At 36.5% G+C, this 23,431-nt stretch overlaps 1 protein-coding gene across 1 annotated transcript in view; it reads right to left on the reverse strand.

Moving 5' to 3' along the window:
- Positions 1–5,521: 5,521 nt before the first annotated feature.
- Positions 5,522–23,431, reverse strand: part of HMGN5 (high mobility group nucleosome binding domain 5) — a 189,788-nt gene continuing 171,878 nt past the window's right edge. Inside the window, exon 8 of the mRNA XM_032592064.1 lies at positions 5,522–5,659. Within this exon, the coding sequence (XP_032447955.1) occupies positions 5,522–5,659 (138 nt within the window). The remainder of the gene's footprint in view (positions 5,660–23,431) is intronic.

Raw genomic sequence — 23,431 nt, forward strand, 5'->3', positions numbered from 1 at the left:
CCAATAAAATGGGCAATCTGAAAGAAATGGACAAATTCCTAGAAACATACAAACTGCCAAAACTGAAACAAGAAACATAAAAGTTGAACAAACCCATATCAGTAAAGAAATCAAATTAGTAATAAAAAAATCTCCCCCAAAACAAGAGTCCAGGGCCAAATGACTTTCCAGGGGAATTCTACCAAACATTTAAGGAAGAGTTAACACATATTCTTTTGAAGCTGTTCCAAAAAATCGAAATGACAGGAAAACTTCCAAACTCATTCTATGAAGCCAGCATTACCTTGATTCCAAAACCAGAAAAAGACCCCACTAAAAAGGAGAACTACAGACCAATATACCTGATGAACATGGATGCAAAAATCCTCAGCAAGATACTAGCCAACTGGTTCCAACAATACAATAAAAAAATTATTCACCACAACAAGGGGGATTTATACCTGGGATACAGGGCTGGTTCAATATCCACAAAACAATCAATGTGATACATCATATCAATAACAGAAAGGAGAACAACATGACCCTCTCATTAGATGTGGAGAGAAAGCATTTGACAAAATACAGCATCTTTTCTTGATTAAAAAAACCCTCAAGAAAGTAGGGATAGAAGGATCATACCTCAAGATCATAAAAGCTATATATTAAAGACCCACCTCTAATATCATCCTCAATAGGGAAAAACTAGGAGCTTTCCCCTAAGGTCAGGAACATGACAGGGATATCCACTCTTACGATTGTTATTCAACACAGTATTGGAAGACTTAACCTCACAGTCAGACAACACAAAGGAATAAAAGACATCCAAGTCAAGGAGGAAATCAAACTTTCACTCTTCGCAGAAGACATGATACTCTACATGGAAAACCCAAAAGATTCCACCAAAAATCTTCTAGAACTGGTACATGAATTCAGCAAAGTGGCAGGATATAAAATCAATGCACAGAATTCAGTTGCATCCCTATAAACTAATAATGAAGCAACAGAAAGAGAAATCAAGGAAAAGATCGCATTTATAATCGCACCAAAAAACCATAAAATACCGAGGAATAAACCTATCCAAAGAAGTGAAAAATCTATACACTGAAAACTATAGAAAGCTTATGAGAGAAATTGAAGAAGACACAAAAAAATGGAAAAATATTCCATTCTCATGGATTGGAAGAACAAATATTGTTAAAATGTCAATACTACCCAAAGCAATCTACATATTCAATGCAATCTCTATCGAAATAACACCAGCATTCCTCACAGAGCTGGAGCAAACAATCCTAAAATTTGTATGGAACCAGAAAAGACCCCAAATAGCCAAAGCAATCCTGAAAAAGAAAACCAAAGCTGGAGGAATCACAATTCTAGTCTTCAATATGTATTACAAAGCTGTAATCATCAAGACAGGATGGTACTAGCACAAAAAAAGTCATTCAGTTCAATGGGACAAAATAGAGAACCCAGAAGTGGACCCACAAACGTATGGCCAACTAATCTTTGACAAAGCAGGAAAGAATATCCAATGGAATAAAGACAGTCTCTTCAAGTGGTGCTGGGAAAACTGGACAGCGACATGCAGAAAAAAGAACTTGGAATACTTTCTTACACCATACACAAAAATAAACTCAAAATGGACGAAAGACCTCAATATAAGAAAGGAAACCATCAAAATCCTTGAGGAGAAAGCAGGCAAAAACCTCTTTGATCTTGGCCACAGCAATTTCTTTCTCAACATGTCTCTTGAGGCAAGAGAAGCAAAAACAAAAATAGACTATTGGGATCTCATCAAAATAAAAAGCTTCTGCACAGCAAATGAAACAATCAGCAAAACTAAAAGGTAACCAATGGAATGGGAGAAGATATTTGCAAATGACATACCAGATAAAGGGTTAGTATCCAAAATCTATAAAGAACTTATCAAACTCAACACCCAAAAACCAAATAATCCCATGAAGAAATGGACAAAATATAGGAATAGACGCTTCTCCAAAGAAGACATTCAGATGACTAGCAGACACATGAAAAAATGCTCAGCATCACTCATCATCAGGGAAATACACATTAAAACCACAATGAGATACCACCTCACACCAGTCAGAATGGCTAAAATTAACTCAGGCAATGACAGATGTTGGTAAGGATATGGAGAATGAGGATCTCTTTTGCACTGCTGTTGGGAATGCAAACTGGTGCAGACACTCTGGAAAACAGTATGGAGGTTTCTCAGAAAATTGAAAATAGAACTACCCTATGATCCAGCAATTGCACTACTAGGTATTTATCCAAGAGATACAGGGGTGCTTTTTTGAAGGGGCACATGCACCCCAATGTTTAAAGCAGCACTAACAATAATAGCTAAAGTATGGAAAGAGCCCAAATGTCCATCTATGGATGAATTGATAAAGAATACTACCATACAATGGAGTATTACTCAGCAGTCAAAAAGAATAAAATCTTGCCACTTGCAACAACATGGATGGAACTAGAGGGTTTTATGCTAAGCGAACTTATTCAATCAGAGAAAGACAAATATCATATGACTTCACTCATATGAGGAATTTAAGATACAAAACAGATGAACATAATGGAAGGGAAGAAAAAATAATATAAAAACAGGGAGGGAGACAAAACATAAGAGACTCTTAAATACAGAGAACAAACTGAGGTTTACTGGAGGGGTTGTGGGAGGAGGGATGGGCTTAATGGGTAAGGGGCATTAAGGAAGGCCCTTGTTGGGATGAGCACTGTGTATTATACATAGGGGATGAATCACTGGAATCTACTCCTGAAATCATTGTTGCACTATATGGTAACTAACTTGGATGTAAATAAAAAGAAAGAAAGAAAGAAAGAAAGAAAGAAAGAAAGAAAGAAAGAAAATAAATATTCCTTTAAAGTTCAGAAGCCACATTTCTGGGCCAAATCTGTCCAGAATGGATCAGAATGGTACCCAACTCTCCACAAACCATGGAAATGAGAAATAGCTGACAGTATATTCAAAAGTGAAATATTATACAGCAGTGAGTGTACTACAACTATGGAGCAGCCCTGCATCTCACAAACATAACAAAACATAGACAAAACCAGTCCGTGGTGCTACAAATCAGAATAGTAGTCACTTGTGGGGGAATAACTAGAAGAGGGAATAAAAGGGGTTTCCAGAATTCTAACACTATTCTGTTTCTTCATCTGGGTCCTATCCATTCTATAAAATTTCATCAAGCTATACACTTAAAATTTTTGTATTTTTACTGTGTATGTTAAATTCAATAAAATAAGTATGCCTCAAAAGAAAAAAATAAATAAATTAAAAAAAAGAATGAAACTGGATCACTTTTTGATACCATGCACAAAAATAAACTCAAACTATATTAGACATAAATGTGAAAACTGAAACTATAAAAATTCTAGAAAGGAATATAAGCAGTAATTTTTTTAACATTGACCATAACAACATTTTCTAGATATGCCTTCTTAGGCAAGGGATCCAAAAGCAAATATAAACTATTGGGACTATGTTAAAATAAAAAGCTTTTGCACAGCAAGTGAAACCATGAATAAAATAAAAAAGTAACACACTGAATGGGAAAATGTATTGGTAAATGATATATCTGATACGAGATTAATATACAAAATATATAACATACTTAGACAAACACACAACACACACACACACACACACACACACACACACACACATAAAGCTAACTAAAAAATGGGTAAAGGACCTTAACAGACATTTTGTCAAAGACATGCAGGTGTCCAACAGACACATGAAAAGACGCTCAGCATCATTAGTCATGTGGGAAAAGCAATTCAAAACCACAATTAATTCTCACTTTATTCCTTTCAGAATGGCTAAAATAAAAAAGAAAACAAATAAGTGTTGGAAAAATGTGGAGAAAAGGAAACACATTGTTGGAAAGAATGCAAATTGGTACAGCCACTATGGAAAATAATATGAAGTTTCCTCAAAAACTTAATAAAAATATCATATCATCCAACTATTTCACTACTGTGTATTTACCCAAAGAAAACAAAAACGTTAATTAAAGCAACTATATGCAATTCTATGTTTCTTGCATCATTATTTGCAGTAACCAAGTTATGGAAGCAATGCAAGTGTCTATTGATAGGTGAATGGATAAAGAAAATGTGGTGTATATCTACAATGGAATGTACGCACCCATAAAAAGGATGAGATCTTGCCCTTTGCAACAACATGGAAGGAACTAGAGAATATAATGCTAAATGAAATACATCAGAAAGAGAATACAAATAGCATATGATTTCACTAATGTGGAATCTAAGTAAACAAATGAATAAACAATCAAAAAAGCAGAATTACTCCTATAAATATGGAGAACAAACTAATGGTTGCTAAAAGGAAGAAGGTGAGAGTTTGGTAAAAGTGTGAAGGGGTGTGGGAGATATAGGCTCCCACTTCTGGTATGAATGTCATGCAAATTAAACGTACAACGTAGGAAGTTATAAAAACTAATACTGAAAGAGCATTGCATGGTCAAACATTGTAGCTACACTTGTGGTGAGCATAGCATAATATATAGAGATATTGAAACACTATGTGGTATACCTGAAACTAATGTAACATGTGTCAACTATACTCAAATTCAAAAAAAAATATTAAAAATAAGGACTCTGGAAGATGGTGGCAGAATAGAAGGACCTAGACTTGCCACATCTGATGAACACAACTAGAAAATAATCAAATCATCCTAAATACTCCAGAAATCAATATGAAGACTGGCATAACAAATTTCATAACCAAAGGTAGAGAACAGGTCACATTGAAGAAGGCAGGAAATGTGGATACATGGTTGAGAGAGAAAGGTTGTGGCTGCTACTGTGGGGAGGAAGCCATGGTCATGGAGAAGGGCAAGAGACAGATGAGCACAGTGGAGCACATGAGGAAAACAAATCCCTAAAACAATTGACTTGGAAAGTGAGAGGAGCCAAACTTCCAGAGTTCTTGTAACCAGTGGTGCTTAAAGATTTGAGTTCTACAGGTCAGTGAGCTTGGCTTGGGATGGGCCCCAAGGCATTTGGGTGCTTTTGGAGAGCAGTCATGTCAAACATCCTGGGGACAAATATCCTGGAAACAGTGATTTGAAGAGTGCCTGGAGCAAGCAGTGGGGAGGCTATTTGATCATGTGAGACAGCATTCATGGAGAGACACTTCCTAGAATAATGAAACTGGCAGGTGCCATTTCTCTCCCCAACCTTTAGCATAAACATAGAGCCACCCATGGGAATCAGAACTGTAAAGACAATCACTAGTTAACTTGGTTACACTGAGCCCTGTTACACCATGCTCTGGTGGAACTGCCCTTTGCTGTTATGCTTGCCTCAGTCCTAGGGCTCCAGGCCTCTTCCCCCAGAAGTTTGGCCCAAACCACTGCTGACACTGCATCTCCTAATATGGGATATTTCTGGAGCTTTGTTTATGGAAGCAGTGGCAACAGGTCTCATTTCACAAACAGACCAGAGCACACCTAGTTAAAACATGCCACATTCAGGCCAGGAACCAAATACTGCCCACAACAGGCAAGGAGACCATCTGCAGATGACTTGCCTGAAGGATTAAGCATTCAGGACACAACAGTAGAGCATGCACATCATACATTGGAGACACTTCCAGAAGCTCCAAGCCCTGGGGAACAGGGAACACTACAGTTCAGGGCACTACAGGACATCTTCTTCTTAAGGCCATCACCCTCAAGAACAGAGATGTAGCTGACTTTCCTAACACATAGAAACAGGCACAGAGACAAAATGAGAAGACAGAGGAATTTGTCCGAAATGAAAGAATAGGACAAGGCCACAGCCAGAGATCTAAGTGAAACAGATATAAGTAACATGCCTTATAGAGAATTTAAAGTAATGCTCATAAGGATGTTCTCTGGACTTTAGACAAAGGTGGAAAACATGAGTGAGACTCTTAATAAAGAGATAAAGAATAACATAGCAGAGATAAAGGGTTCAAAACATGAAATGAGAAACACGCTTGATGGAATAAACAGCAGGCTAGAAGAAGCAGAGAAAGGAATTAAGACCTCGAAAAGAGAGTAAAGGAAAGTAATCAACCTGAATAAAAGAAAGAAAATAGAATTATGCAAGACAAGAATAGATTTAGGGAACACAGTGGCTGCATCAAACTTAACATTCACATTATGGGAGTCCCAGAAGAAGAGACAGAAAATGGGGGAAATTATTTAAAGAGATAATAGCTGAAAACTTCCCTAATCTGGGAAAGAACACAGATATCCAGACCCAGAAGGCATGGAGAACCCCGAATAAAATCAAAAATCGCAGATCCACACCAAGACATAGTATAATGAAAATAGCAATGTGTTGATAAAGAACAAATTTTAAAAGCAACAAGACAAAAGAGCACAGGTACATACAAGGGAACCCCCATAAGTCTATGTGAAGATTTTTCAGCAGAAACTTTGCAAACCAGGATGGGATGGCATGATATATTCATAGTGTTGAATGGGAAAAATCTATAGCCAAGAATACTCTATCCAGCAAAGCTATCATTCAGGATAGAAGAGAGATAGAGTGTCCCAGACAAACAAAAATTAAAGGAGTTTGTGACCACTAAACCAGCCATACAAAAAATATTAAGGGGGAATCTTTGAGGGGAAATATGAGTTATGGAACACACAAAATAAAATCATTTAAAATGTGACACCATATACCTAAAATGTGAAGAGGAGTAAAGAATGGATTCAAACTTAAGCAACTATCAACTTGATATAGAATACAATATGCAGGAGATGTTATATACAAACCTAATGGTAACTACAAATAAAAAAAAACAATGATAAATATGCAAACAATAAAGAGAAATAAATCCAAGTATATCACTAAAGAAAGCCAACAAACCATGAAAGAGAACAAGAGAAGAAAGGATCAGAAGAAGGTCTACCAAAACAACCACAGAACAAGGAGCAAAATAGCAATGAATACACATCTATCAATAATTACTTTGAAGGAACATGGACTAAAATTCCAATTAAAAAAAACAGGGTGACAGACTATTTAAAAAAAGAGACCCATCTGTAAGTTACCTACGGGAGGCTCAATTTAGACCTAAATACACCAGCAGATTGAACGTGATGGGATGGAGAAACATTTATCATGCAAATGGATATCAAAAGAAAGTCAGATTACAATAGACTAAAACCTTGGATTGTGAGTAACTTGTTCTGTGAGTGTTCCACAAGACCAGCAAACATTTCTAATGAATTTTAACTTGATAAACGAGCTATATCTTGCAATACGAGTATTACATGATGCCAAACGTCACCTGATCACAACTGATCCAATGGTTCTTGAGGTTCACTTGATATACAAATACTCTGGATTACAATCATGTTTCCAGAACGAATTATGCTCATAAGCCAAGGTTTACTGTAACTACTTTGGACAAAATAGACTTTAAAACAAAGACTGCAACAAGAGACAAGAAAGGACACTATATAATAATGAAGAGGACAATCCAAGAGGGATATATAACAATTACAAATATTTATGCACCCAAAATATAGGGACCAAAATGCATAAACCAGTTAATAACAACATAAAGGAACTAATTGTTAGGAATATAATAGTAGTACAGGACTTTAGCACCCTAAATACATCAATGAACAGACTCGCTAAGCAGAAAATCAACCAGGAAAGAAGGGCTTTGAATGACACACGGAACAGATGGATTTAACCCATATATTCAGAATATTCCATCCTAAAAGAGGCAGAATAAACTTTCCTTTAAAGTGTACATGGACTATTATCCAGAATAGATCAAATAATAGGTCATAAAACATACCTCAATGTATTGTAGAAAATCAAAATCAGAGCATGCACCCTTTCTGACAACAAAGTTATGAAAGTAGAAATTAATTACAAACAAATCTGGAAAGGTCACAAATACATGGAGGTTAAATAACATGCTACTAAACAATGAATAGGGCACACAGAAAATCAAAGAAGAAACTTAAAAAATACATGGACACAAATGAAAATATAGTGTATCAAAGCCTTTGGGATACAGCAAGTGCAGTTTCAAGAGAGACATTTATAGCAATAGGGTCAGACCTCAAGAAGCAAGAAAAATCTCAAACAAACTAACCTTACACTAAAAGGATGTAAGAAAGGAACAACAAATGAAGCCTAAACCCAGCAGAAGGAAAGAAATAATAAAGATTGGAACAGAAATAAAATAGAAACTAAAAAACAATTGAACAGATAAATGAAACCAGTAGCTGGTTTGTTCAAAAAATCAATTAAATGGATAAACCTCTAGCCAGACTTTTTAAGAAAAAAAATAGAAAGGACCTAAATTAATAAAATCACAAATTAGGGAGGAAAAATAACAAACACCACAAAAATACAACAGTTATAAGAAGATATTATAAAGCACTATATGCCAATCATTAGAAAACCTAAAAGAAATAGATAAATTTCTAGAAATATATAAACTACCAAAACTGAAACATAAAGGAAATACCAGCAAAGAAATCAAATGAATAATAATAAAAAAAAAAAAAACTCCCAACAAACAAAAGTCCAGGGCCAGATGGCTTCCCAGGTGAACTCTACCAAGCATTTTTTTAATTTTTAATTTTATTTAAATCCAAGTTAGTTAACATATAGTGTAATATGATTTCATGAGCAGAACTCAGTGATTCATCACTTACATATAACACCCAGTGCTCATCCCAACAAATGCCCTTCTTAATGCCCATCACCCATTTAGCCTATCCCCCCACCCTCCAGCAACCCTCAGTTTGTTTTCTGTATTTAAGAGTCTCTTAGGGTTTCCCTCCCTCTCTCTTTTATTTTTTTTTCTTTCCTTCCCTGTGTTCATCTGTTTTGTTTCTTAAATTCTACATATAAGTGAAATCATATGATATTTGTCCCTTTCTCTGAATGACTTATTTGGCTTAGCATTATACACTCTAGTTCCATCCACGTTGTTGCAAATGGCAAGATTTCATTCTTTTTTGGTCTCTGAGTAATATTCCATTATATATATATATATATATATATACACATATATATATATACCCATCCACACACATATATATTATACACATATATATTATATATTATATATAAACCATATCTTAATCCATTCATCGGTCAATGGACAGTTGGGCTATTTCCATAATTTGGCTTTTTTTAAATGTTTATTTATTTTGAAACAGAGAGAGAGACAGAGAGAGAGCATGAGAAGGGTAGAGACAGAGAGAGGGACAGGGAGAATCCCAAGCAGGCTCTGCACTGACAGCACAGAGCCCAACATGGGGCTCGATCCCATAAAATGTAGGAGCATGACATGAGCCGAAATCCAGAGTTGGATGCTTAACCAACTGAGCCAACACGAAAACCCTCCATGATTTGTGGTTTTTTTTGATACTGCTACTATAAACATTGGGGTTCATGTGCCCCTTCAAATAAGTGTTTTTGTATCCTTTGGATTAATACCTAGTAGTGCAAATAATGGATGTGATATAGCTCTATTTTTAACTTTTTGAGGAACCTCCATACTGTTTTTGAGTGGCAGCACCAGTTTGCATTCCCACCAACAGTGCCAAAGTGTTCCCTTTTCTCCACATCCTTGCCAGCATCTGTTGTTTCCTGAGTTCATTTTAGCCATTCTGACAGGCGTGAGGTGGTATCTCATTTTAGTTTTGATTTGTATTTCCCTGATGATGAGTGATGTTGAGCATCTTTTCATGTTTCTGTTAGCCATCTGGATGTCTTCTTTGGAAAAGTATCTGTTCATGTCTTTTGCCCATTTCTTTATTGGATTATGTGTTTTTTGGGTGTTGAATTTGATAAGTTCTTTATAGATTTTGGATACTCACCCTTTATCTGATATGCCAATTGCAAATACCTTCTCCCATTCTGTTGGTTGCCTTTTGGTTTTGTTGATTGTTCCCTTCACTGTGCAGAAGGTTTTTATCTTTATGAAGTTCCAAAAGTTCATTTTTGCCTTAGTTTCCCTTGCCTCAAGAGACATGACTACTAAGAAGTTGCCATGGCCAAGATCAAAGAAGTTGCTCCCTGTATTCTCCCTAGGATTTTGATGGTTTCCTGTCTTAAATTTAGGTCTTTCATCCATTTTGAATTTATTTTTGTGTATGCTGTAATAAGGTGGTCCAGGTTCATTCTTCTGCATGTTGCTGTCAATTTTTCCAACATCATTTGCTAAAAAGACTGTCTTTTCTCTATTGGATATTCTTTCCTGCTTTGTCAAAGATTAGTTGGTCATATATGTGTGCATCCACTTCTGGGCTCTCTATACTTTTCCACTGATCTATGTGTTTTTGTGCCAATATCATACTGTCTTGATGATTACAGCTTTGTAATACATCTTGAAGTCTAGAATTGTGATTCTTCCAGCTTTGGTTTTCTTTTTCAGGATTGCTTTGGCTATTCGGGGTCTTTTCTGGTTCCATACAAATTTTAGGATTGTTTGCTCTAGCTCTGTGAGGAATGCTGGTGATATTTCGATAGGGATTGCATTGAATATGTAGATTGCTTTGGGTAGTATTGACATTTTAACAATATTTGTTCTTCCAATCCATGAGAATGGAATATTTTTACATTTTTTTTGCGTCTTCTTCAAATCTTTCATAAGCTTTCTATAGTTTTTAGTTTATAGATTTTTCACCTCTTTGGTTAGGTTTATTCCTAGGTATTTTATGGTTTTTGGTGTGATTGTAAAGGGGATAGATTCCTTGATTTCTCTTTCTTCTGCTTCATTATTGGTATATATAAATGCCACAGATTTCTGTGCATTGATTTTATATCCTGACACTTTGCTGAATTCATGTATGAGTTCTAGAAGATTTTTGGTGGAGTTTTGGGTTGTCCATATAGAGTATCATGTCATCTGTGAAGAGTGAAAGTTTGACTTCTTTTTTTCCAATTTCAATGCCTTTTATTTCTTTTTGTCTGATTGCTGAGGCTAGGACTTCTAACATTCTGTTGAGCAACAGTGGTGAGAGAGGACCTCCTGTCATGTTCCTGATGTTAGGGGGAAAACACTCAAGTTTTTCCCCACTGAGGATTATATTGGCTCTATGTCTTTTGCATTTGGCCTTTATGATCTTGAGGTATGTTACTTCTATCCCTACTTCTTTGAGGGTTTTTATCAGGAATGGATGCTGTATTTTGTCAAATGTTCTTTTCTGCATTTATTGAGACGACCATGTTGTTTTTATCCTTTCTTTTAGTAATGTAATTACCACATTGATGGATTTGCAGATATTGAACGAGCCCTGCAGCCCAGGAATAAATTCCCCTTGATCATGGTGAATAATTTTTTAAATGTATTGTTGGATTCCATTTGCTAGGATCTTGTTCAGGATTTTTGAAGCCATGTTCATGACGGAAATTGTTCTGTAGCTCTCCCTTTTAGTGAAGTCTATGTCTGGCATTTGGATCAAGGTAATGCTGGCTTCATAGAATGAGTTTGGAAGCTTTCCTGCCATTTCTATTTTTTTGGAACATCTTCAAAGAATAAGTGTTATATCTTTAAATGTTTGGTAAAATTCCCCTGGAAAGCCATTTGGCCTGGACTCTTGTTTGTTGGGGGATTTTTGATTACTGATTCAATTTCTTTTCAATTTCTTTTACTGGTTATGGGTCTGTTCAAACTATCTATATCTTCCTGTTTCTTTTTTGGTAGTTTATATGTTTCTAGGAATTTTTCCATTTCTTCCAGATTGCCCAATTTATTGACATACAATTGCTCATAATATTCTTTTATTACTGTTTGTATTTCTGTGGTGTTGGCTGTGATTTCTCCTCTTTCATTTGTGATTTTATTTATATGGGTCTTTTCCTCTTTCTTTTCGATAAATTTGGCTACAGTTTTACCAATTTTGTTAATTCTTTCAAAGAACCACCTCCTGGTTTTTTTTGTCAGTTCTGTTTTTTTTTAATTTTGATTTCATTGATTTATGCTATAATCTTTTATTTCCCTTCTTCTGATGGTTTTGGGCTTTATTTGTTGTTGTTTTTTTCCGGCTCCTTTAGGTATAAGGTTAGGTTGTGTATTTGAGACATCTCTTCCTTCCTTAGAAAGGCCTGGATTACTGTATACTTCCCTCTTATGACCACCTTTGATGCATCCTAGACGTTTTGGACTGTTATGTTTTCATTTTCATTGGCTCACATGTACTTTTTCATTTCCTCTTTAATTTCTTGGTTAACCTATTCATTATTTAGTAGAATGTTCTTTAATCTCCAATTATTTGTGGTCTTCCCAAATTTTTTCTTGTGGTTGATTTCAAATTTCATAGCCTTGTGATCTTAACATATGTATGGTATGATATCAATCTTTTTGTACTTGTTGAGGGATGATTCATGACTCAGTATGTGATCTATTCTGGAGAATGTTCCACATGCACTCAGGAAGAATGTGTATTCTTTTGCTTCAGCATAAAATGTTTGTTATATCCATCTTGTCCAGTGTGTCATGCAAGCCATTGTTTCCTTGTTGATTTTCTGCTTAGATGATCTGTCCATTGTTGTAAGTGGGGTGTTGAAGCCCCCTAGTATTATGTTATTATTATCAATGTTTCTTTATGTTTGTGATTAATTGATTTATATATTTGTGTTCCACTGAGTTGGGGGCATAAATATTTACAATTGTTAGATCTTCTTGGTGGATAGACCCCTTAATTATGATATAATGCCCTTCTGTATCTCCTGTCAGTCTTTGGTTTTAATTTAGTTTTTTTTAGGGTTCCTGTGTGGCTCCATTTTTAAGTACCTGACTTTGGCTTAGGTCATGATCTCATGGTTTGTGTGTTCAGGTCCCACATTGGGTTAGCAGGAGCCCTGCTTTGGGTAGAACATGATCCCTGCTTTAGGTGAGCCCTTATTCTCTCCCTCTCTCTTCCCCTTGTGGTTTTGTCTCTCTCTGTCTCTCGCTCTCAGTTGAGCTCTCTGTCTCAAAAAACAAAATAATCTAGTTTGTCTGATACAAATATGGCTACTACAGGTTTCTTTTGACCTCCATTGGCATGATAGATGATTCTCCATCCCCTTACTTTCAATCTGCAGGTATCTTTAGGTATAAAAGGAGTCTCTTCTAGGCAGCATATAGAATGATTTCTTATCCATTCTGATACCTTGTTTCTTTTGGTTGGAACATTTATTCCATTTATATTTAGAGTGATTATTGAAAGATATGAATTTAGTGCCATTGTGCTGCCTGTAGTGTTGGTGTTTCTGGTGATGTTCTTTGCTCCTTTCTAGTCTTTGTTGCTTTTGGTCTTTTTTGTTTTGGTTTGTTTTTTGGTCCCACATTGGGTTAGCAGGAGCCTAACCCGTTTGTTTTTTCTCAGAGTTACCGTTAAAGTTTCTTGCAGAGTTGGTTTAGTGGTCAGGAACTCCTTTAGTTTTTGTTTGTCTGAGAAACTCTTTATCTCTCCTTCTATTTTGAATGACTGCCTTGCTGGATGAAGAATTCTTGGCTACATAATTTCCTGATTCAACACGTTGAATATATTCTGCCACTCCCTTGTGGCCTGCCAAGTTTCTTTGGACAGGTCTGACCACCAATCTGACTTGTTTTGTAGGTTAAGGACTTTTTCCCTTGTTGTTTTCATAAATCTTTCCTTGTTGTGTATTTTGTGAATTTGACTTTGATATGCCTTGGTGATGGTTTTTGTTGAATCTAATGGGAGTTCTCTGTGCTTCTTAGATTTTGATGTCTGTGTTCATCCCCAGATTAGGAAAGTTTTCAGCTATAATTTGTTCACATAAACCTTCTGCCACTTTCTCTTCATCTTTTGGAACTCCTATTATTCAAGTGTTATTCCTTGGTAATAAGTCACTGAGTTCTGTAAGGCTTGTATCATGACCTTTTGCCTTTATTTACTTCTTTTTCCTGCTTCCGTGTTTTCTATAATTCTATCTTCTATCTCAGTGATTCACTGTTCTGTGTCATCCATCCTTGCCATCACAAAATCAATTTGAGATCGCATCTTGGTTATAACATTTTTAATTTGGCTTGACTAGATTTTAGTTCTTTAATCTCTGCAGAAAGGGATTCTTGGGGCACCTGGGTGGCTCAGCCAACTAAGTGTCTGACTTCATTTCACATTGGATCTCACAGTTTGTGAGTTCAAGCTCTGCATTGGACTCTGTTCTGACAGTGTGGAGCCTGGAGCCTGCTTCAGATTCTGTGTCTCCTTCTCTCTCTGCCCCTCCTCCACTCACACTCTCTCTGTCTCAAAAATAAATAAAAATTATTTTTTAATTAAAAAAGGAAGGATTTTCTGGTGTATTCTATGCTTTTTTCAACCCCAGCTAGTATTATAATCATGATTTTAAATTCTATTTCAGACATCTTACTTATATCTGTGTTGATTAAGTCCCTGGATTTCATCTCTTCCTGTTCTTTCTTTTGGAGTTAATCTTTTTGTTTTGTCATTTTGGATGAAGAAAAAAAGTATAAAATAAAAACTAAAAAATTTAACACAAAAGTAAAGTACCAAATAAATGATGCTAAACCCTAGGTTTATTTCAGTCTTCTTGTTTAAAGAATCTTGGTAAAATAGAGGAAAAGGAGAAAGGATTTGAAAGAAAAGCTTAAAAAATTAAAAATAAAAAATAGTAAAATAGATTAAAATAAAGAAAATAAAATAGAATAAAATATTTAAAAAAGAAACAGAAAAGAATTTTCCCTTTCCATATAGAAGAAATAGAAAAAAAGAAAGAAAGAAAAACAAAGAATATAATTTAAGGAAAAACAGAAGCCAGGAAATGAACAAATAAATGAACCAGTAAATACAATGAAACATGAATGAAGTTACTTCCAGTTTCACCTAGAGGTGAAAATTTGAAGTACACAGTATACTGTGGACTAAGCAGGTAGAGTGATTTGTGCTCCACTTGTAGGGAATGTGCCTGGAGGGTGTAGCTGGGTGGAGCTTGGTGTAACAGCTCTGTTCTCCAGTTGGTGGCACTGCTTAGCTTACTGGGGTGGATCTGTGAGTGCGTGTATGGCCTCACCCAGCTCCCTAGTCTTTGGTACAGGAACTTTGTGTTTTCACCAACACACGATCAAGCACCTCTCCTTTGTCTCAGGCCTCCATCCACTCCCTGCCTCTACCCTGACCATGTCCAAGCTGTCTGCATGCCAGGTGGCACCTATTTCCAGACTTTTATTTCAGATTGTGCTAGCCCTTTGTCCGATATGTCATTTGCAAACATCTTTTCCCATTCCGTTGGTTGCCTTTTAGTTTCAGGAATTGTTTCCTTTGCTGTGCTTTTAATCTTCATGAGGTCCCAATAGTTCATTTTTGCTTTTAATACCCTTGCCTTTGGGGATATGTCAAGTAAGAAATTGCTGCAGCTGAGGTCAGAGAGGTTTTTTTTCCTGCTTTCTCCTCTAGGGTTTTGATGGTTTCCTGTCTCACATTCAGGTCCTTTATCCATTTTGAGTTTGTTTTTGTGAATGGTGTAAGAAAGTGGTCTAGTTTCATCCTTCTGCATGTTGCTGTCCAGTTCTCCCAGCACCATTTGTTAAAGAGACTGTCTTTTTTCCATTGGATGTTCTTTCCTGCTTTGTCAAAGATTAGTTGGCCATACTTTTTTGGGTCTAATTCAGGGGTTTCTATTCTATTCCATTGGTCTATGGGTCTGTTTTTGTGCCAATACCATGCTCTCTTGATGATTACCACTTTGTAGTAGAGGCCAAAGTCTGGGATTGTGATGCCTCCTGCTTTGGTCTTCTTCTTCAAAATTACTTTGGCTATTCGGGGCCTTTTGTGGTTCCATACAAATTTTAGGATTTCTTGTTCGAGCTTCAAGAAGAATGCTGGTACAATTTTGATTGGGATTGCATTGAATGTGTAGATAGCTTTGGGTAGTATTGACATTTTAACAATATGTATTCTTCCAATCCATGAGCAGGGAATGTTTTTCCATTTCTTTATATCTTCTTCAACTTCCTTCAAAAGCTTTCTATAGTTTTCAGCATACAGATCTTTTTACATCTTTGGTTAGTTATTCCTAGGTATTTTATGCTTCTTGCTGCAATTGTGAATGGGATCAGTTTCTTTATTTGTCTTTCTGTTGCTTCATTATTAGTGTATAAGAATGCAACTGATTTCTGTACATTGATTTTGTATCCTGCAACTTTGCTGAATTCATGTATCAGTTCTAGCAGACTTTTGGTGGAGTCTGTCGGGTTTTCCATGTATAATATCACGTCATCTGCAAAAAGGGAAAGCTTGACTTCATCTTTGCCAATTTTGATGCCTTTGATTTCCTTTTGTTGTCTGATTGCTGATGCTAGAACTTCCAACACTATGTTAAACAACAGCGGTGAGCGTGGACATCCCTGTCGTGTTCCTAATCTCAGGGAGAAAGCTTTCAGTTTTTCCCCATTGAGGATGATATTGGCTGTGGACTTTTCATAAATGGCTTTGATGATGTTTAAGTATGTTCCTTCCATCCCAACTTTCTTGAAGGTTTTTGTTAAGAAAGGATGCTGAATTTTGTCAGATGCTTTTTCCACCTCGATTGACAGGTTCATATGGTTCTCCTCTTTTCTTTTATTAATGTGATGTATCACATTGATTGATTTGTGAATGTTGAACCAGCCCTGCATCCCAGGAATGAATCCCACTTGATCATGGTAAGTAATTCTTTTTATATGCTGTTGAATTCGATTTTCTAGTGTCTTATTGAGAATTTTTGCATCCATATTCATCAGGGATATTGGCCTGTAGTTCTCTTTTTTTGCCGGGTCTCTGTCTGGTTTGGGAATCAAAGGAATGCTGGCTTCATAGAACGAGTCTGGAAGTTTTCCTTCCCTTTCTATTTTTTGGAACAGCTTGACAAGGATAGGTATTATCTCTACTTTAAAAGTCTGGTAGAATTCCCCAGGGAAGCCATCTGGTCCTGGACTCTTATTTGTTGGGAGATTTTTGATGACTGATTCAATTTCTTCTCTGGTTATGGGTCTGTTCAAGCTTTCCATTTCTTCCTGTTTGAGTTTTGGAAGTGTGTGGGTATTTAGGAATTTGTCCATTTCTTCCAGGTTGTCCAGTTTGTTGGCATATAATTTTTCCTAGTATTCCCTGATAATTGCTTGTATTTCTGAAGGATTGGTTGTAATAATTCCATTTTCATTCATGATTTTATCTATTTGGGTCATCTCCCTTTTCTTTTTGAGAAGCCTGGCTAGAGGTTTATCAATTTTGTTTATTTTTTCAAAAAACCAACTCTTGGTTTCATTGTTCTGCTCTACAGTTGTTGTTTTTTTTAGATTCTATATTGTTTATTTCTGCTCTGATCTTTATTATGTCTCTTCTTCTGCTGTGTTTAGGCTGTCTTTGCTGTTCTGCTTCTATCCTTTAGGTGTGCTGTTGGATTTTGTATTTTATTTTTTTCTTGTTTCTTGAGATAGGCCTGGATTGCAATGTATTTTCCTCTCAGGACTGCCTTCACTGCATCCCAAAGCATTTGGATTGTTGTATTTTCATTTTCATTTGTTTGAATATATTTCTTAATTTCTTCTCTAATTGCCTGGTTGGCCCATTCATTCTTTAGTAGGGTGTTCTTTAACCTCCATGCTTTTGGAGGTTTTCCAGACTTTTTCCTGTGGTTGATTTCAGGCTTCATAGCATTGTGGTCTAAAATTATGCATGGTATGATTTCAATTCTTGTATACTTATGAAAGGCTGTTTTGTGACCCAGTATGTGATCTATCTTGGAGAATGTTCCATGTGCACTCGAGAAGAAAGTATATTCTGTTGCTTTGGGATGCAGTGTTCTAAATATATCTGTCAAGTCCATCTGCTCCAATGTATCATTCAGGGCCCTTGCCTTTTTATTGATCCTGAGTCTAGATGATGTATCCCTTGTTGTAAGTGGAGTACTAAAGTCCCCAGTAATTACCACCTTCTTATCAATAAGGTTGCTTATATTTGTGATTAATTGTTTTATATATTTGGGGTCTCCCGTATTTGGCACGTAGACATTTATAATTTTAGCTCTTCCTGATGAATAGACCCTGTAATTATTATATAATGTCCTTCTTCATCTCTTGTTACAGCCTTTAATTTAAAGTTTAGTTAGTCTGATATAAGTAAGGGTACTCCAGCTCTCTTTTGACTTCCAGTAGCATGATAGATAGTTCCTCATCCCCTCACTTTCAATCTGAAGGTGTCCTCAGGTCTAAAATGAGTGTCTTGCAGACAGCAAATAGATGGGTCTTGTTTTTTTTATCCATTCTGATACCCTATGCCTTTTAGTTGGAGCATTTAGTCCATTTACATCCAGTGCTATTATAGAAAGATATCGGTTTAGATTCATTGTGATGTCTGTAGTTTTCATGCTTGTAGTGATGTCTCTGGTACCTTGTCTCACAGGATCCCCCTTAGGATCTCTTGTAGGGCTGGTTTAGTGGTGATGAATTCCTTCAGTTTTTGTTTGGGATGACCTTTATTTTTCCTTCTATTCTGAATGACAGACTTGTTGGACATAGGATTCTCGGCTGCATATTTTTTCCATTCATCCCATTAAAGATCTCCTGCCATTCCTTCCTGGCCTGCCAAGTTTCAGTAGATAGGTCTGCCACTAGTTTTATCAGTGTCCCTTTATATGTTAGAGCATGTTTATCCCTAGCTGCTTTCAGAATTTTCTCTTTATCCTTGTATTTTGCCAGTTTGACTATGATATGTCATGCAGAAGATCGACTCAAGTTACATCTGAAGGGAGTTCTCAGTGCCTCTTGGATTTCAACGCTTTTTCTTTCCCCAGATCAGGGAAGTTCTCAACTATGATTTCTTCAAGTACACCTTCAGCACCTTTCCCTGTCTCTTCCTCCTCTGGAATCCGAATTATGCGTATATTATTATGTTTAATTTTTTCAGTTAGTTCTCTAATTCTCCCCTCATACTCCTGGATTTTTTTTATCTCTCTTTTTCTCAGCTTCCTCTTTTTCCATAATTTTTTCTTCTATTCACCTATTCCTCCTCTGCCTCTTCAATCTGAGCTGTGGTCGCCTCCATTTAATCTTGCAGCTCATTTATAGCATTTTTTAGCTCCTCCTGACTGTTTCTTAGTCCCTTGATCTCTGTAGCAATAGATTCTCTGCTGTCCTCTATACTTTTTTCAAGCCCAGTGATTAATTTTATGACTATTATTTTCAATTCATTTTCTGTTACATTGCTTAAATGGTTTTTGATCAGTTTCTTAGCTGTTGCTAGTTCCTGGAGTTTCTTTTGAGGATAATTCTCTTTCATCATTTTGGGTAGTCCCTAGGTGGTGTGGAACTGCAGGGTACTTCCCCTGTGCTGTCTGGAGTGCCTTGCATTGGTGGTCGGGGACTCAGTGTGACCTGATGTTTGCACGCAGCCTGCCACTGGGGCCACAGTCAGACTGGTGTGTACCTTATCATCCCCTCTCCCAGGGGCAGGACTCACTGTGGAGTGGTGTGGCTCCTGTCTGGGCTACTTGCACACTGCCAGGCTTGTGGTGCTGCTTTGATGGGATCTGGAGTATTAGCCAGGGTGGATCCATAATGTGCACAGGGGTGGCAGAGGCAGGCTCAGCTCACTTTGCCTTTGGTGGTCCCCTGCGGGAAGGGCCCTTATAGCACCGGGAGGGAGGCAGAGCTGTCAGAGCGATGGATCCACAGAAGCACAGCATTGGGTGTTTGCGTCGTGCAAGCAAGGTCTGTGATGGGAACTGCTTCCCTTTGGAATTTTTGGGTAGGGGATGGGCGAGGGAATGGTGTTGGTGAGTGCCTTTGTTCCCTGTCAAGCTGAGCTCTGTCCCCTGGGCCTCAACCCCTCTCCCTCCCATTGTCCTCCAGCCCTCCCACTCTCTGAGCAGAGCTGTTGACTTATAACATTCCAGATGTTAAGTCCCGCTGGCTGTCAGAACTCAGACAGTCTGGCCCCTCCGCTTTTGCAAGTCAGACTTGGGGGCTCTACCTTGCTGGGCAGGCTGGCTGCCCCTCCATCACCCCAGCTCCCTCCTGCCAGTAGCATGCACCACCTCTCCACCTTTCCTACGCTCTTCCGTGGGCCTCTTGTCTATGCTTGGCTCCAGAGAGTCCATTCTGATAGTCTTCTGGTGGTTTTCTGGGTTATTTAGGCCCATGTGGGTGGAATCTAAGTGGTGAGCATGACGCGATGAGCCCAGTGTCCTCCTACGCCACCATCATGTCTAGGAGTTAGCAGATTCCTGTTGATGTCCTTTCTTATCTGGAGCAAAATCTACTTTCCTACAAATGGGGGAGATGAGCTGAATGTTTGTGCTGTTTTATCCTTTTTCATTAACCCTCTCTAGTTGTTCATTTTTTACAAACAAACAAACAAACAACAAAAAAACCCAAGACTTTTTTTTGTGTGAGTTTGCCATCTGGGAAATGTCAAAGATAGTTTTAGGTACAAAACATATGTTGAACCCCAACCTCACACCATATACAAAAATCAACCCAAAGTAAATTCTTGAATGTAGGACCTGAAACCGTAAAACTTCTAGGGAAGAAAAAACAATAAACAAAAAAAATAAGGGGAAAAGTTCATTTACCTCAATCTTGGTGAAAATTTTTTTGGATTTGACACAAAAAGCAAAGGCAACAAATGCAAAAATTAACAAGTAGAACTTCATCCAACTCAAAAGCTTCTGTATAGCAAAGGAATCCATCAACAAAATGAAAAGGCAAACCACAGAGTGAAAGAAAATATTTTCAAATTGTGAATATAATAAGGAGTTAATATTTAAAATACATGAAGAACTCCTACAACTCAATAACAAAAAAAATGACTAAAAAGTGAACAGAGGACCTAAATAGACATTTTCCCAAAGAAGACATATGAGTAACCAGCAGGTACATGAAAAAGGTATTTAACATCACTAATCACCAGGATTAATGATGCACTGATCAAATGCAAATCAAAACAAATATGTGATATCACCTCACAACTGGTAGGATGGCTATCACCAAAAAGACAAGTGATAACAAATGCTGGTGAGCATGTAGAGAAAATGGACCCCTTGTTCATTGTGGGTGGGTTTGTAAACTGATGCAGACACTATTGAAAACAGTATGGATATTTCTCAAAAAATTAAAAGCAGAACTACCATATGATCCAGGAATCCCCTTCTGGGTATATATCCAAAGGAAATAAAAACAGTATATTGAAGAAATATCTGCACTTTCATGCTCATTGTGGTATTATTCACAATAGCCAAGATATATAAAGAGCCTAAGTGTCCATCAACAGATGAATGGATAAAGAAGCAGGAGTATATATGTTTAATAGAATATTATGGATAAAGAAGCAGGAGTATATATGTAGAATGGAATATTATTCAGCCATGAGAAAGATATCTTGCCATTTGTGACCATATGGGTAGACATTAAGTGCATTATGCTAAGTGAAATAAGCCAGACAGAAAAAGGCAAATACCACATGGTATCAGTTATATGATGAATCTTAAAAAAAAAAAAAAAGGTCAAACACATAGAAACATAGAGTACAAAAGTGATTGTGTGCTGGGTGGCTATTGAAAATAATGCATGTGCCTGTATCCCTTTGAATTATTATTTTTGTATTGTTTGGGGCAAAGACCCTGTAGTGCAATTACTGGATCATAAGGTAGTTCTATTTTCAATGTTTTGAGGAAATTCCATACTGTTTTCCAGAATGGCTGTACCAGTTAGCATTCCCACCAACAGTGCAAGAGTGTTCCTTTTTCTCCACATCCTTGCCAGTGTTTGTCTAGGTAGTCAGGGTTTTGTTTTTCTTTTTTATTTTTTTTTTCTTTCAGCACTTTTAATATACTGCAGAAAAATCCTCTGATAGTCTTAGGTGTTATAGTCTTATAATCCCTGTATGGAAAAAGTTGTTTTCTTTTTTAGCTTTTAAGGTTCTCTTCACGACTTTAAATTTTGGCACTTTCATTATAATGTGTCTTTGTGTGGGTCTCTTTGGGTTCATTTTATTTGTATCTTTCTGGGCACCTGGATGGATGTCTGTTTTCTTTCTCAGGTGAGAGGAGTTTTTTGGCCATTATTTTTTTAAATAAGTTTTCTGCTCCTTTCTCTCTCTCTTCTCCTTCTGTAGTCCCTATGATGTGAAGGTTTGCTTGATGTTTGTTCATAAGTCCCTTGAGCTCTCTGTATTTTTTTTTTTTTTTGCTGATGTGATTCAACGAGTTTTAGTGTCTTGTTTTTGAGTTCACTGACATTTTCTTCCACTTCATGTAGTCTGCTATGGAACCCCTGTTATATTTTTCAGTTCAATTATCATACTCTTTAGCTCTATGACTTCTATTTGGTACTTTCTTTATTTTCTATATTTTTTGAAATTCTCACTTGTTTATCCATTATTTTTCTGACCTCATAACCATGTTTATGGGCATCTTTTTAAATTATTTATCAGGTAAATTGTGTGTCTCCTTTTCATTAAGGTCTTTTTTGATGTTTCATTTTCTTCTTTTGTTTGGAACATATTCTATGATTTCTTTATTTTCCTTGACTCTCTGTGCTGTTTTTTATGTATTAAATAAAGAATTCACCTCTTCCAGTCCTGAAGGGGTTGACTTATGTAGGACATGAAACCTATTTTTCAACCCTGCTGTAGCTCTTGATTCTCTCTCAAAACTTTGTGATTGTCCAGACAGCACACTCTATATTTCTAGGCTTCTAACAGTTGAGGGTGTGATAAGAATTTTCAGTGTCCCCAAAGGGAGGATCTCAGTTAGTACTTAGAATGATTGGAAGTTAACCTTCAGGCCAGAGCTTTTTAAAAAATATGTAACATTGTGTTAGTTATTGGTGTACAGTGTGCTACTTTGAAACATTTGTATATTATAATATGATTGACAATGTAGTGACATTTATCACATTACATACATAGTATAATATTTTTGTCTATATTCACTATGTTGTGCATTAGATCTCTATGGCTAATTTACTATCCATTAAAAATTTGTACCCATAAGCATCAACACTTTTATCCCTTCAACCCCTGAAAACCACTTTATTCAGTTATTAAGTAAATAAATATATAGAAAATATATAAATATAAATATAATAAATAAATATAAATATATATTTGTAAATATATATATGTATATATATTAGTTTCCATATATATGTGATATCACAGTACCTGCCTTTCTTTCTCTGACTTATCTTGCTTAGCATAGTGTGCTCAAGGTCCATCCATGTTGTTGCATATTGCAGGATATCCTGCTTTCTCAGGGATGAAAAATACTTTATTGTATATTTGTACCACATCTTTTTTATCCATTCATGCATCGATAGGCATTTGGGTTGTTTCTGTGTCTTAGCTGCTGTGAGTAATGCTGCAATAAACATGAGAGTGCATATATCTTGTCAAAATCCTATTTTTACTTCCTT

This window comes from Lynx canadensis, chromosome X, assembly GCF_007474595.2.
Source record: "Lynx canadensis isolate LIC74 chromosome X, mLynCan4.pri.v2, whole genome shotgun sequence".
Classification (NCBI taxonomy): domain Eukaryota; kingdom Metazoa; phylum Chordata; class Mammalia; order Carnivora; family Felidae; genus Lynx; species Lynx canadensis.